Source organism: Bombus impatiens, unplaced genomic scaffold (assembly GCF_000188095.3).
Source record: "Bombus impatiens unplaced genomic scaffold, BIMP_2.2 scf_0478, whole genome shotgun sequence".
Lineage (NCBI taxonomy): Eukaryota > Metazoa > Arthropoda > Insecta > Hymenoptera > Apidae > Bombus > Bombus impatiens.
In genome coordinates, this window is record NT_176897.1 from 1946744 (window position 1) to 1959097 (window position 12354).

The 12354-nt window shown below is 43.4% G+C and overlaps 1 protein-coding gene across 2 annotated transcripts in view; it reads left to right on the top strand.

Annotated features, from left to right (window-relative positions):
- The window catches only part of LOC100747773 (neurogenic locus Notch protein), a 190592-nt gene that overhangs the window by 25028 nt on the left and 153210 nt on the right, over positions 1 to 12354 (top strand). For both annotated transcript variants that reach the window (XM_012387648.3, XM_024368741.2), the window contains exon 2: positions 6392 to 6470. In XM_012387648.3, coding sequence (XP_012243071.1) covers positions 6392 to 6470 — 79 coding nt within the window. The remainder of the gene's footprint in view (positions 1 to 6391; positions 6471 to 12354) is intronic.

Below are 12354 nucleotides of genomic sequence, written 5' to 3' on the forward strand. Positions count from 1 at the left end.
CACACACACACACACACACACACACACACACACACACACACACACACACACACACACACACACACACACACACACACACACACACACACACACACACACACACACACACACACACACACACACACACACACACACACACACACACACACACACACACACACACACACACACACACACACACACACACACACACACACACACACACACACACACACACACACACACACACACACACACACACACACACACACACACACACACACACACACACACACACACATATATAATTTAAAAGAAATTGTCACGATGATAGATTCGCGCTTAATGAAATAAAGAGATTTTCGACTCGCTGTGTTTCGTTTGATTTACGACCGTTATACGACTAGGATACTAGCTATTAATTTAACATTGAATAATTTCACTGGAGAAAAAAGAAAAAGAACGCGTGTTCTTCTGTACGACGCGGTAATGTTTGTAAACGATAATGCGAATTGCTCGTCTTGACTCATCTAGACGCGGTATCGAGCTGATTAAACGTGGAACAATTTGCCGGAATTACCGGATAACGGATCGATGATTTATCATCGTCTTACGTTTGTATCGTATCGCCGATATTTTCAACGATCCTTCGTGCCAACCAAACTATCGTAAATCAATCAACGTTGCTTTAAACTATAAACTAGTTTACGTTTCATTGGTCTTTGTTAAACTGCTTACATCGTCGGAGTAAATTAAGAGGTACTCGAGATCGATCAAATTTATGACTAATGAATTGCGAGATAAAAAAATATATCAATTTCGATAGCTGTCCGCTTACTATACGCGTTAGGTTTGCGAACGGTGAATAAAATTTCTGTAGGTCGTTGAAGCACACCGTATGTGAATAGCCTTGGCGGATTTTCTTGTCAGGCTCGTTCATTCATGCAGCCTACGGTGAATCAACCGGGTTGAATAGTATCGATGACGCAAAGGTTCAAATGTTCGTTCATTGCAAGGCGAATCTCGCATTCACCGAGGAATGCAAGGTGTTCTTCGTTCAGCTGGTTACGAGAACTAGTCTGAGAAACTTTTCTCTTTTCGCATCGCGTGCCTGTTCCGGGAACGCTTACCGATTGCGATACCGAGCGACATCGTCGCGTCTTCCACGCTCGAAAACTCGATTCCTCTCTCTTCTCTCGTTATTATCTCGCGTCGCGTCGGCGTAAATTTCTGATCCTTGTTTAGCAACATAGTCCTAGAATGTTCGCTATTGGCTCGTGTTTAACGTTTCAAAGGCGCTATACCGTTTCGTAACTCGATGTTTCCTCGGTCGTACGGTCGTACGAAATAAAATTGTTAATATATTACGTCAAACTTGAAAACCTATATGCGACGCTGGCCATATGCGACCTATATACGATACCTATCTGTTGAATTTATTGGAAAATTCAAACAAATTTTACCTTATTTTAATAAGGCACGCATACGATGCTGGATATTGAAAATTCTAAAGCGACCGCCTCCTCGAGCGTCGTTGAGTGGCGAATAGTCAAAGCGAATCTTCCACGTGTTAATAAGCAGGGTTGGGTGGTACGTGGTATCTCGCACCCGAACGATTCTTTCGCAACCAAGAGTCGTTCATACTGCTGCGCTACGCTGTGCCGAGCTGCGCTGCGCTGCGCTGTGAAACTGACACGATGAGGGCAAATCTGTGTAAATCAAGCCGGTATCGTATAATCGTATCGTATAATCGTATCGTACCGTTGCGCTGTTCCGATATGCGCGCACGTTGCAACCGATTACGTAATTCGCGAGGTCGTGACTCCCACTACCCACCTCCATTAATGTATACACTATACGCTATACACTCTGCCAGATGTACGTATACCAACGTACCGCAAATATGTGCATAAATTTCAATTGAATTTGTGAAAGGATCGGACGATACCGGTCTTGATATAAAATTCGCGCTTTAATCATTTCCAAATGAAGACGTAATGCGAACTAAGAACTGTTTTTATTCCATTTTATCAAAATAATTTTACTTTTGGATAGTCACGTAAAATTGTCATTGCCGTCGTTGCGCAACTATCGACAAACGATATCGCAAGGGCCAAGTTATTTGAAAACAAGTTAGTCGCTAGTTCGTATAGAGATATCGTCGTAGTACAAATATATATAATTGCTTTCATTCACAGTCATTTTTTTAGTTATAGTTGCTACCCGCGTACGTTATGAATATATTTCTACCATGTAACAGATTTATGTAATATTTTAAAATCAGTTTCAATATTTTCTAGTACAACGATATCCGAATAATTATTGTCCGGTAGTAAACTGAGAACGATCTTAACTTTAGTTCCTAGAATAGCATTAAGAGCATGCCCGCTTCGCTTCTGATTTATACGTAGGTGGTTGGAGTGGAGTTCGCGAATCTCGCAAGACTTGTCGTGGCGAGTAGCGCGGAATCCTCGCCCACGCTGATTGGGAGTACATCCCTCTTTGTCCAAGTTCCTCCTCCAAGAGGAAATAGAATACACGCGTCTCGTAGGAAGAACGAGAAAGAGAAAAATATATTCTTCTCTTTGCTCTTCTTCGAGAGGACTCGAGATAACGTACGCTTCGGCGGCATTGACATCGGCCGTTGCCGCCGATGTAACGCACACGAGATTCGATTCTAGATTTCAATTAGCTTCATCCCATTGACGAAGGATATTTCTCGGAACGTTACCTGGAAAACCTAATGCGATAAGAACGTCCACGGTTGGAGATTCAAAATCAATAACAGATATCACTTCCGTCTGTCACTTTCAAACGATTCGTGCTAAATTTTACAGATTAATTTGCATTAATTCGTCTCTAGTCTCCTATACAACAAGCACGTCTATATTGATAAATTAAAATTTCCTCGTTTCATTTCGAATCAAACATCCAAAAGACGTTCATCGAGCCTGCATCGAATTCGACTCTTGCACCGAGAATAAAAAATACTCTATCACATACTTACCACTCACGGGATGCTCCAATATACGATGTGTTACATTTAGAAATATATTGCGAATTCTTTGCCGGAAAATTAAAGTTGCCAAGGAGATCGCTACCGTGCAACTCTATCGTCTATACGTTTGTCCTCTTTTTGCTTTCACGACAATTTGCACGGAGGTTTCGTTATTAGCACGGGCGCGAATTAATTTCGCGGACAAGCAGGAAGGAAGGCGTAATTCAACAGTGGCTTTCTACTGGCGATGCAATTTACTCTGGAATTGAAATAATTAAAGCCATTTTTTCCCCCTCGAGCAGTACAGATCATTGTGCGAGTGTATTTTCAGTCAGAAGAGGAAACGCTTGACTAGTTACGACATCCTAACGACTGAATTTTCGCTTGTTCGCACTTGTTTTCAGTGAGATTCGGTTGCGTTCGTTGTCGAAATTTCAAACTACTTCTCATTTCCTCCTTGCCTGTTACAATTATTCTTTCAACTTACAATTTCATTTTTCTATCCTAATCTCCTTTTTTTTCGCTGCAGCATTTTCTTTATCGTCTCAACACTAAACGTTCTATATAATATCGTAATATAGTTTCGACCATTTGAATTATCTCACGACTGCACAAAATTGATCGTTCCGCTAACTCCGAGGTGAACATTTATTTCGTACGTTTGCGTTCGCTCGAAAGAACACGAAGCGTCGAATTAACAGTGGTTTGCTGCTAATCAGGCTGTTCCGTGGACGGAAATTCCGAGGAATCGTACTAAAGACAGTCGTCCTACATAGAAATTACGATGGTGGACCGCGTTAGGACGAACGCGTGTGCGGTATACACGCGAGTGCGTCAACGTTAGTAAAACGGAGTCGCGAACCGACAGAGGAAACAGAGGAAACGGAGGATTTGTCACGAAGGCAGTTTGGTTTAACTGATCTCATCCGTCTTGTCGCGGACGTTGCGACGCGACGCTCTGCTACTTGTCTTCGTCGTTGTCACGACGAGAACGGAGTGTCGGTGCTTCATTGTGATTGCGATGACTCGGCTCTACTCTCGACCCTTTTGTCTTTCTCGAAGCGAATTGAATCGTCTCGTCGATCCCAACTGGTCAATGATTCCGCACTTTTAATACCTGAACGTGACTCCTACGAGCTGTTGATCCCAAGTACGTTCGTTTCTTCGTTTTATATTTCTAATGCGACAGAATAGAATTGCTACATATAATGTAGTCATACGTTGCAAAGGAAATACACACATATGTAATTCGTTACATTGATAAAAAAAAAAAGAGTATCAAAATATTTGCGTATGGAAATACTTTTTCTTTAGAGTTTAAGCGATACATCTATAGTTGTTTGTTTCATATTGTACACGGTATAGCATAATAGTTGGAATACCCGGCAGAATCTTGCCAACTCTAAGCGCACGCGTTTTCACCAATGCGACGCGAATGTGTGACGGCACGTGATTGCGCGTGGATCTACCTAACTCGAGAAATGTATGCCATTAAGATGACATTTACAAACGTTAGGACGACTTTCTGCGTCCCACGCGATACTATAAACTATGAACAGTCCTCATCGTTATGTCACGCGCATTCTTCTCTTAATATCTTTCTTTTTTATGCGGATCGATAAAGTCCCGTGTCTACAGCTTTTAGTTCACCAAACTTTACGAAACGTTTTCTTCGTTCGTTATTCATGATTCAGATGTATGACCTTATTCGTTTAACCTAATCTTTCCGAATTTTTGAACGTAAAGTATCGAATTTGATACGAATAATAAGTGTTTTTAGCGACGATATTTCTAATCATAAAATTGTCCGAAGTAACGAATCTTAGCTATGCTCTAAAATACGTTGTATTCCTTTCAACGCGGAAAAATCACAATGCCATGGTCCGTAATTGAGTTATATCACACCTACAGCCAAACTTTCAACAAGCTAACGTTTAAAACGTTAATTTAGCCATGTAAAAGACTAGCTAGATTATAAGCTAGATGAGAGATGTTGCATTATATCGTGTAAGATCGTAACACGAAAGGTCACGTAGAACGTAGGCAAAGGGAATCCCATAGGGCTTCGTAGTTGGCTGATAAAACATAAGCCCATCAACTTGGTTACCTTCCTCCCTTTCTTTCTACATATGTTAAGCAGTTATTTATTTGCTACGTTAGCATAGCTGTGCTTGTGTGTGCATTAGCCGGTCCCGTGTAAGTAAGTACTTTATGCGGGGCACGTTAATCGACTTTTAAACACACGTTTTCTGAACGCGTGATTTAGCACGAACGTTATTCGAGATTCGACATTAATGGTTCCAACGAAAAGGAATATATTAAAGCTAAGATATACAAATGCATGCAGGGGTAGAATATCGCGCAGCTCCTTGCACAACGAGCAAGCAACGCGCTAGGTGCTTAACTATGCTAACACGAGCGGAGTAATTGTATCGGTTCGTTCGCTCTTACTTTTTCTCCTTTTTTCTTTTTCTTTTTTTTTCTTTGTTTCTTTTTTGTTACATACTTTTCATACGTTGTATTTATATTATATATTTCAACGAATCTTTATAAAATTCCGATTACTCCAACTAGAAGTGATAATTCATCTTTTGACAGAAATAAGAAACGATTATCTTTGTCTAGTCTAGTCTTGCAAAATGTACGGCAGTGCTTGATATCGAATGTCACAGAGATGCAACGAGCTTCTATGTTTCGGAATAAAATAATACAACCTGAAAGGAGGATGTAAAAATGGAATTTGCTGGCATATAAATGAAACGAAATGGATTTTTTTCAAATCCGTTATACTCGTATTAGGAAAGTTCTCTTGTCTAATCTCCGTCGTGCACGTGCAACAATTTGACTCGTGTGAAATTGTTCGAGGCGATGGCTGAGCAGGATGCGCGCGGGTAATTTCGCCGATCCCTTTTCTCTAGTTCGGTCGCGTTTACACCCGAACTGGTAAGGATCTCTGATATTTTCGCTCCCTTAAAGGTACCTTCTCTTTCGCTCCCTCGTCCTATCCTTATCTCGCCGTATTCTTCAAGAAGGGATACACGAAAGTTCACTTTGTACGGCGTGTCAAAGGTTCCCTCGAGGATCCACGGTAACCATTGCCGCCTTCTGCGTTCTCCAACTGGCCTTTAATTATTTACACTTACACCCACACGATAAGCGAATTTGAAGCGTTCGCACCAAAAGGGAAATCGTAGATCTTCGACGAGCATTTTACCTTTTCACATAGATTTACATAGATCTTGCTCCCTCTCGCAAGGTGAATCGAAAAAAAGATACGTAAGACACCGAACCAAATTTACTCGAGAAGAAATATTTGTGTACCTCCCTGCCTATTCGAAGAGTTAAGATCGGTCTCTTAACGATCGAAACGTCTTACTATTTACAAATAATTACACGCTTTTCCTACTATTTCAGGTTTCGTGTCGTGTTCGCCGAGCCCCTGCAAAAACGAAGGAGTTTGCGTATCATCACCGCGCGGCGAGTCGCATTGCAAGTGAGTGCACATATTCCCTCATTCTCATTATCGTAATATACGAATCGAACGGTTTTGTCGTTTGATGCGCGAGACGACCGGGTTCGGTTGCTCCGCGATCGACGAACCAAGTCGTTATTCGATGATCGATTCGATCGATGATCAAACAAAGAAGGAACAAGAGAGTGCGTCTGGAGGGAGTGTAAGATAGAGAAGGCGAAGTCGAGAGAACCGGACGTTTCTTCGCCTCCCACGCGCGAAGGCAATACGAGGAAAAGAGAAGCGCTTTAAGAAAGATAAGGCGAGAAAACGAATAATCGGCAGTTTATGAAACAGATACAGACGTGTTTGCAATTTTCTATTTAATTTACTACTTTTTTTTTATTTGTTTTACTATTTCCAGGAACGACGTTATTTATGTTTGTAAATTTTGGTCTCTACGATATTTGTAAAATGTCAAACGGGCACGTAATGATCACATTCACGTATGTAATAATCGTAGAACGTATACACGTATATACAAGTTTATAATATTTGCTCGATCAGTTTTCCTTTTGTCTTTCTTTCATCTTTTGAGAAAACGGTGTATCTCTGCTCGCGTTTAACCGTGCTATTCGATCGCGTAAAATGACGCTTCGTCTCGCATCGACAGTACGTAATATCGAGAGAATAGCAGTAGACGGAACGAGAGATGGGTCGGGGTTCGGTAATAGCGTCCAGTAATAGCCGTCAGTCGTGACCCGGCAGCACACGTAAATTACCTTTATCAAACTTTCGTAGATTCCATTTTTGTATCGGTCAGTTCGATGCCTCTGTATGTCGCTTCAACGTGTAGCCATTCGCGATTATGCGATTGAGAGCAGTTTTAGGGAATTGGGAGTATATCGGGCGAAATGCACCATCTTTACATTCAAAGAAATACGTAGAAATGTTGTTACCTTTCACGATTATAATGGAAACATATCACTTTTATTTTCGAAACATCTCATCGTACATTAGCCTTTAGACAGGTACTACAAATCTTATTATTTTCTTACGTTTCATTTCGCTAACAAAAACATTTAATTTCCAAATATAATATGTCTGTTCGTAATTGCTCTACTTAGCGTTCGTAGTACACGCTAGATAATCCTTTTCCAATATTAATAACAAAATATCGATATTTCATTGTGAATTTGTCACGGTATAAATCAAGCGTGTATTTAAGAACTTAGCACTACCTACTCCGTACTACATTATCAGAGAATATATGGAAATAGTTGTCGACCACATGCCGTATTCTATTATCAAGTACATGATTTCGATCGCGGTTATTTTCTCTGACTTTTCGGAGCCCCAGCATAAAATGGTCATGGTCCGATACAATGACAAATTTAGCTAGTGTCACTCGACAATACGCTGAATTAAGATTGCCGCTAACGAATGCAGGATTCTGTACAATGGAGCAAAATCCATCCCTCGAGCGATCACATTCGCACACATACGTACATCCGTGTATCCATATGTTCGGTGTATCCAAAAATTCACACGTGTCGCCTTGCGTATAGAATATTCACTCGTATAGTTACATGTTTACGTGGATGAACTTACACGTGCGCTTAAATGTATCGTTTGAAGAGAGGACACGTGTGTCGGCACGCGACCCCTATAGATTTTCCATTGCAAGTGAGCATCTCCTGATATATGTACATAGAAAGGGGTGTACATTTACGCAGAACAATAATATTGTTTTCCCACTTCGGTATTTTGCTTCCGTTTCCCTTGGTATCGATCGGACCGGCATTTCATCTTTCATCTTCAGAACTTCCAGATTAATACACCTTCTACGTGTTACTGTACGAAATGAAAATAGAATTGCACATTTCCATCATCTTTGAATGTCACGATCCTTCTCGCGGGTCCTTTCATTTGTACATGCAACAGCGTCTAGCGCTCGGGCACACTGCGAATCGACGAGTACCATTAGCAGCGATCATTGGCATCCGTTCTACCGGAAAATGTTGTCTCTTTGACACGTTGTCTCTCGAACCATGTACACCACGTTGTAGATAGATGGCGTGTATGGTAAATATATTTTCTAGCGACGTTGAATATCGTCACATAAAAATTTGATCGATCCTACGTGATATTACATAAAATATAAACAGATAAATCTCGTAATGGAAGCTTGAAACCTTTGTTCCACGAAACGAATAGAGCCCGAGGAGACACGACGCGATCGACAGACGAGATGACGAAGGTTAGGGCGCGCTGTCAAAATACTCGCCCCTTACCTTCGCGAGTAGGTATCCTGCGGAGGAGACTGCGCCATACACTCAAAGGCATTTCGTTTTCTTGGACCGTGCGTGTACAGGTGCACACGCTCGAACCATACGTCGGACGACAAAGCGCCCGTGTGGACGTACAATTTACTCGCGGTCATGCTGATACACGACGCCCTATCACTAACGTTCATCGGATATTGTATAGCCATCGACTTTTTCCACTTTTACGTCTCCGAGGTCGGTACGCATTAACGAAGAAACGATGCACATCGAGAGTCTAATTTATTTTCCAATTATCCCGGCTTGCACGACCATTTTCGACGTGTCCTCGCTTCTTCGCTGTTAAACGAATCTAAAGTTGAACGATCGGAAGAAAGCGGCTGTGCACGTCGAGTCGGATCGATCTTGTATCGACGCGAACGTTCTTCGTACATACGTTTGCGTCTATTTCGCGAGCGACGTTCTCTCTCTCTATTTGCATTACCGATCACCCAGATATTGAGCACCTCTGAACGAATAACTCGATGCCCGCGGGGCCTTGGATCGTGCGCGTTCGGCTGCGATCGAGGGTCCTCGTAGAGATGCCAGCAGCGAGACACAGAGGGGACGAATTGGGCCCAGGAGCGAGAGAATGCAGGCTATACGCGTGGAAAGACGAAGGGAATCGGGCTACTACGTAAGAGAGAAAGCAAGAGGGAAGGAACGCGAACGCGGAGAAGGGTTGGGCGAATGGTACATGGAACGAAAGAGAGAGAGGGGACACTCTGTTCCCACGCCCGCCGCGCATGCGCCGAGCATCCTGGCCCCTCGTGGGCCCCCTCGGCTCCCTCCGCGAGTAATCGGTTCTCTTGCACTTCCACTCCTCTCTCTTACCACCGCACCGGATCGAACCTACGCCACTCTCTCTTCGTTCTTCTGCGGCCTCGTACCTCCTTCTCCCGCATTGATTGTTCTCTCTTCCTCCTGCCTATCCTCTTCGTCTCTCTCCTGCCCCCGTTCTCCCACTCTCTTTTTCTTCCTAACGTTCTCCGTCTCTCGCTCCTCCCTTCAGACATCCGCATACAGATTCAAGTGCGGACGTCTGCTGCTCTTTCTCTCCGCCACGTTCTTCCACCATACGTCTCGTCCGCGAACAATATTCGTTTCCACCACTTGTCTCAGCGGCGCGACGCGGCGCGACGTCTAGCTCCCTCGCCTGCTAACGTTCACCTTCTCCTTCCACTTCTTTCGCCTATCGATACGCTGCTCTAATTATCTCCGACCTGTTTGTCAGCGGACGTCGCCGATCAAAAGTGACATCGGTCTCGATTGAACGCGCCGCGCAGTTCTGTCCTGTGTTGCTTTCTTCTTTTCCTTTTCTTGGTTTCCTGGTTTTTTACCATATTTCGCGACACGACCGCCCATTTCTCCCGCGAACGATTGCCGATCGACGATGGAAAGATCGCGTCACAGCGTAACCAACGATCATTTACGTTTAATCTCTACGTTTTATCCAGCTTACACGTTATATTACGTCACAGGTCAAGATACAGGCTAGTCGTAAATTAGGTAATCTATCGATCGTAAGTCTACTTAAGATTCTTTTAAAATTCTACGCGATAAAAAGGTTACCGAAGGCTAACGATATTTCATCTACGAGCAGAGAAATTTGTATATACTATGAGAAACTTGGTTGTCTGAAAATGAACCTAGCCGATATTTCACTTCGACCTAGCACTCTTAATGCGATCAGCCATCATCAATGGCCATACGTACAATGTCGAAATATATCCGATCGAAATGGTCAATGGTTCCTGGAATAAGCGTTGAACGGAGGAAACGATCCAACGAATATTTGTAGAAGAGACCGCAGAGATCATGGTCCACGATGGAAGCGAAGGATGCAGAGTCTTTAGGAAGGCAAATTTGAAAGAAACGCGAGACCGCGGCGCAGAATAAGAGAGAGCGGTTCGCGGGATATTTGCAGAACCTCCAGAACCCTTCGGAACGTGTTATTTGCGAATACCTACGAGACGGTTTGACTCGTTCTCGTGAGAAGGCGAGTCGTAAGATGCTCTGTCTGTAACTGTTTCCACCTAAGGGTAACAAGAGCCAACAGAGAGCTCGATAAACTATATAAACTATAAACCGATAGAGCTGTTGGTCGCTTGGCTGGCGCATCCGCGTGCAATCGCACCAGCCAGGAGGTCTGTTCGTTTTAGCGTAACAAACAACGATCACGGTCTGGATTTGCGCGAGTATTAGTTCCGCAAAAAATACTATTATCTCGCGTTGCCTAGATCGTCTTGGTTGTAGAAACGAGTCTATTTCCTTCGAGATACGTGCCTCGAGCCATTGGAAAATCTTGTCGTTGCCACAGCCGTACATGTTCCGGAAGATTTGTTTATTATTCGCCGTTGGTCAGACTGTGATGGCACTTGGATGGAGCTGCATGGCGCGCGCATGGTGGTTCGAACGTATCTCGTACGCTGCGCCGTACACGTTGCTGCCCCGGTCATAGAAAAGTTTCCTCCTTGTTAGTGACTATAGTTAGACGTCGATGGCGTCGTCGACGGTGCGCATAACGAAGGCCCAACAAACAGAACCGTTCTGCTGTCGCACCGACGTGCTGATTGCCAGCGCGAATATTGTCGTACAGTAATGGGTTTGTTCGAAGAAACTCATCGACGGCAGGATTGGTAGGCTCTATGGAGGCGGGCGAAAAAATCATTATTTAGCGCCAATTAGAAACGAATGCCTAACGCTTCGAACGACTGGCGTGATTCTCCCTTTTGTCTTTTTCATTCTATGAACCGACACGTTGTTTTCTCGGACTTGACTTCCCTGGATAAATCGGACAACTTTGTTACGCTTTTGGTTACGTACGTTGTTCGAAGCGCGTGTACACGTACGACGTGTATGTAGAACGTATCTCGAGAATTGCCGTTTAAATTAATAAGCCGTTTAAATCTCACAATTTTGAAGCGAACCGATATTTCCTACTACCGCACTTACTCGATTTGTAACTTGTCGAAATTCTTGGTAAATGTGCCATTTTGAACGTCGATAGACATGGAACTCTTAAAATTTCAACGAGTCTTGATAGATTTCGAAACGTCAAAAGCTTGTTGGATATTCGATAGAATTCTCCACCGGAGTCTTCCTCGAGGAAAGAAAAATCCATAGAATTCCGGTTAAGAGAAGAATTTAAACGATCGCTATCGTTAGAGACTAATTTCGCGTAATTAAAAGCCGCAGCTGACCGATTCAGGCGTCTAAAGTACCGTTGTTCGGCGTTCAGCAATGGTTTTTTAACTCGAGCACGATCACTCGGTTAATACGAAAGCATCGCCGCACCAAGATAAATCTCACCCCTCCGTCCTCGAGTATAGCCATACCGTATCAGCTGTCTCTGTTCCTCGTGAGTACTACGCTACGGTAGCCACGGTCTCGTCTCTCGCCTTTTATAAATCCGCGCGCCCTGCACCTCCAAACGTCCGTTACATCGCTCAAGGTACAAGATACAAGCGGTCAGTACGTATTTACAAGGTTTTTACCTTAGACGCGTACCGTCCGTACACACAGGACGGGACACGATACGAACGGTTTTCGAGCGTATACACGTACGGTATATAGAAATCGGCGTGGCTCGAGGGCGGTGG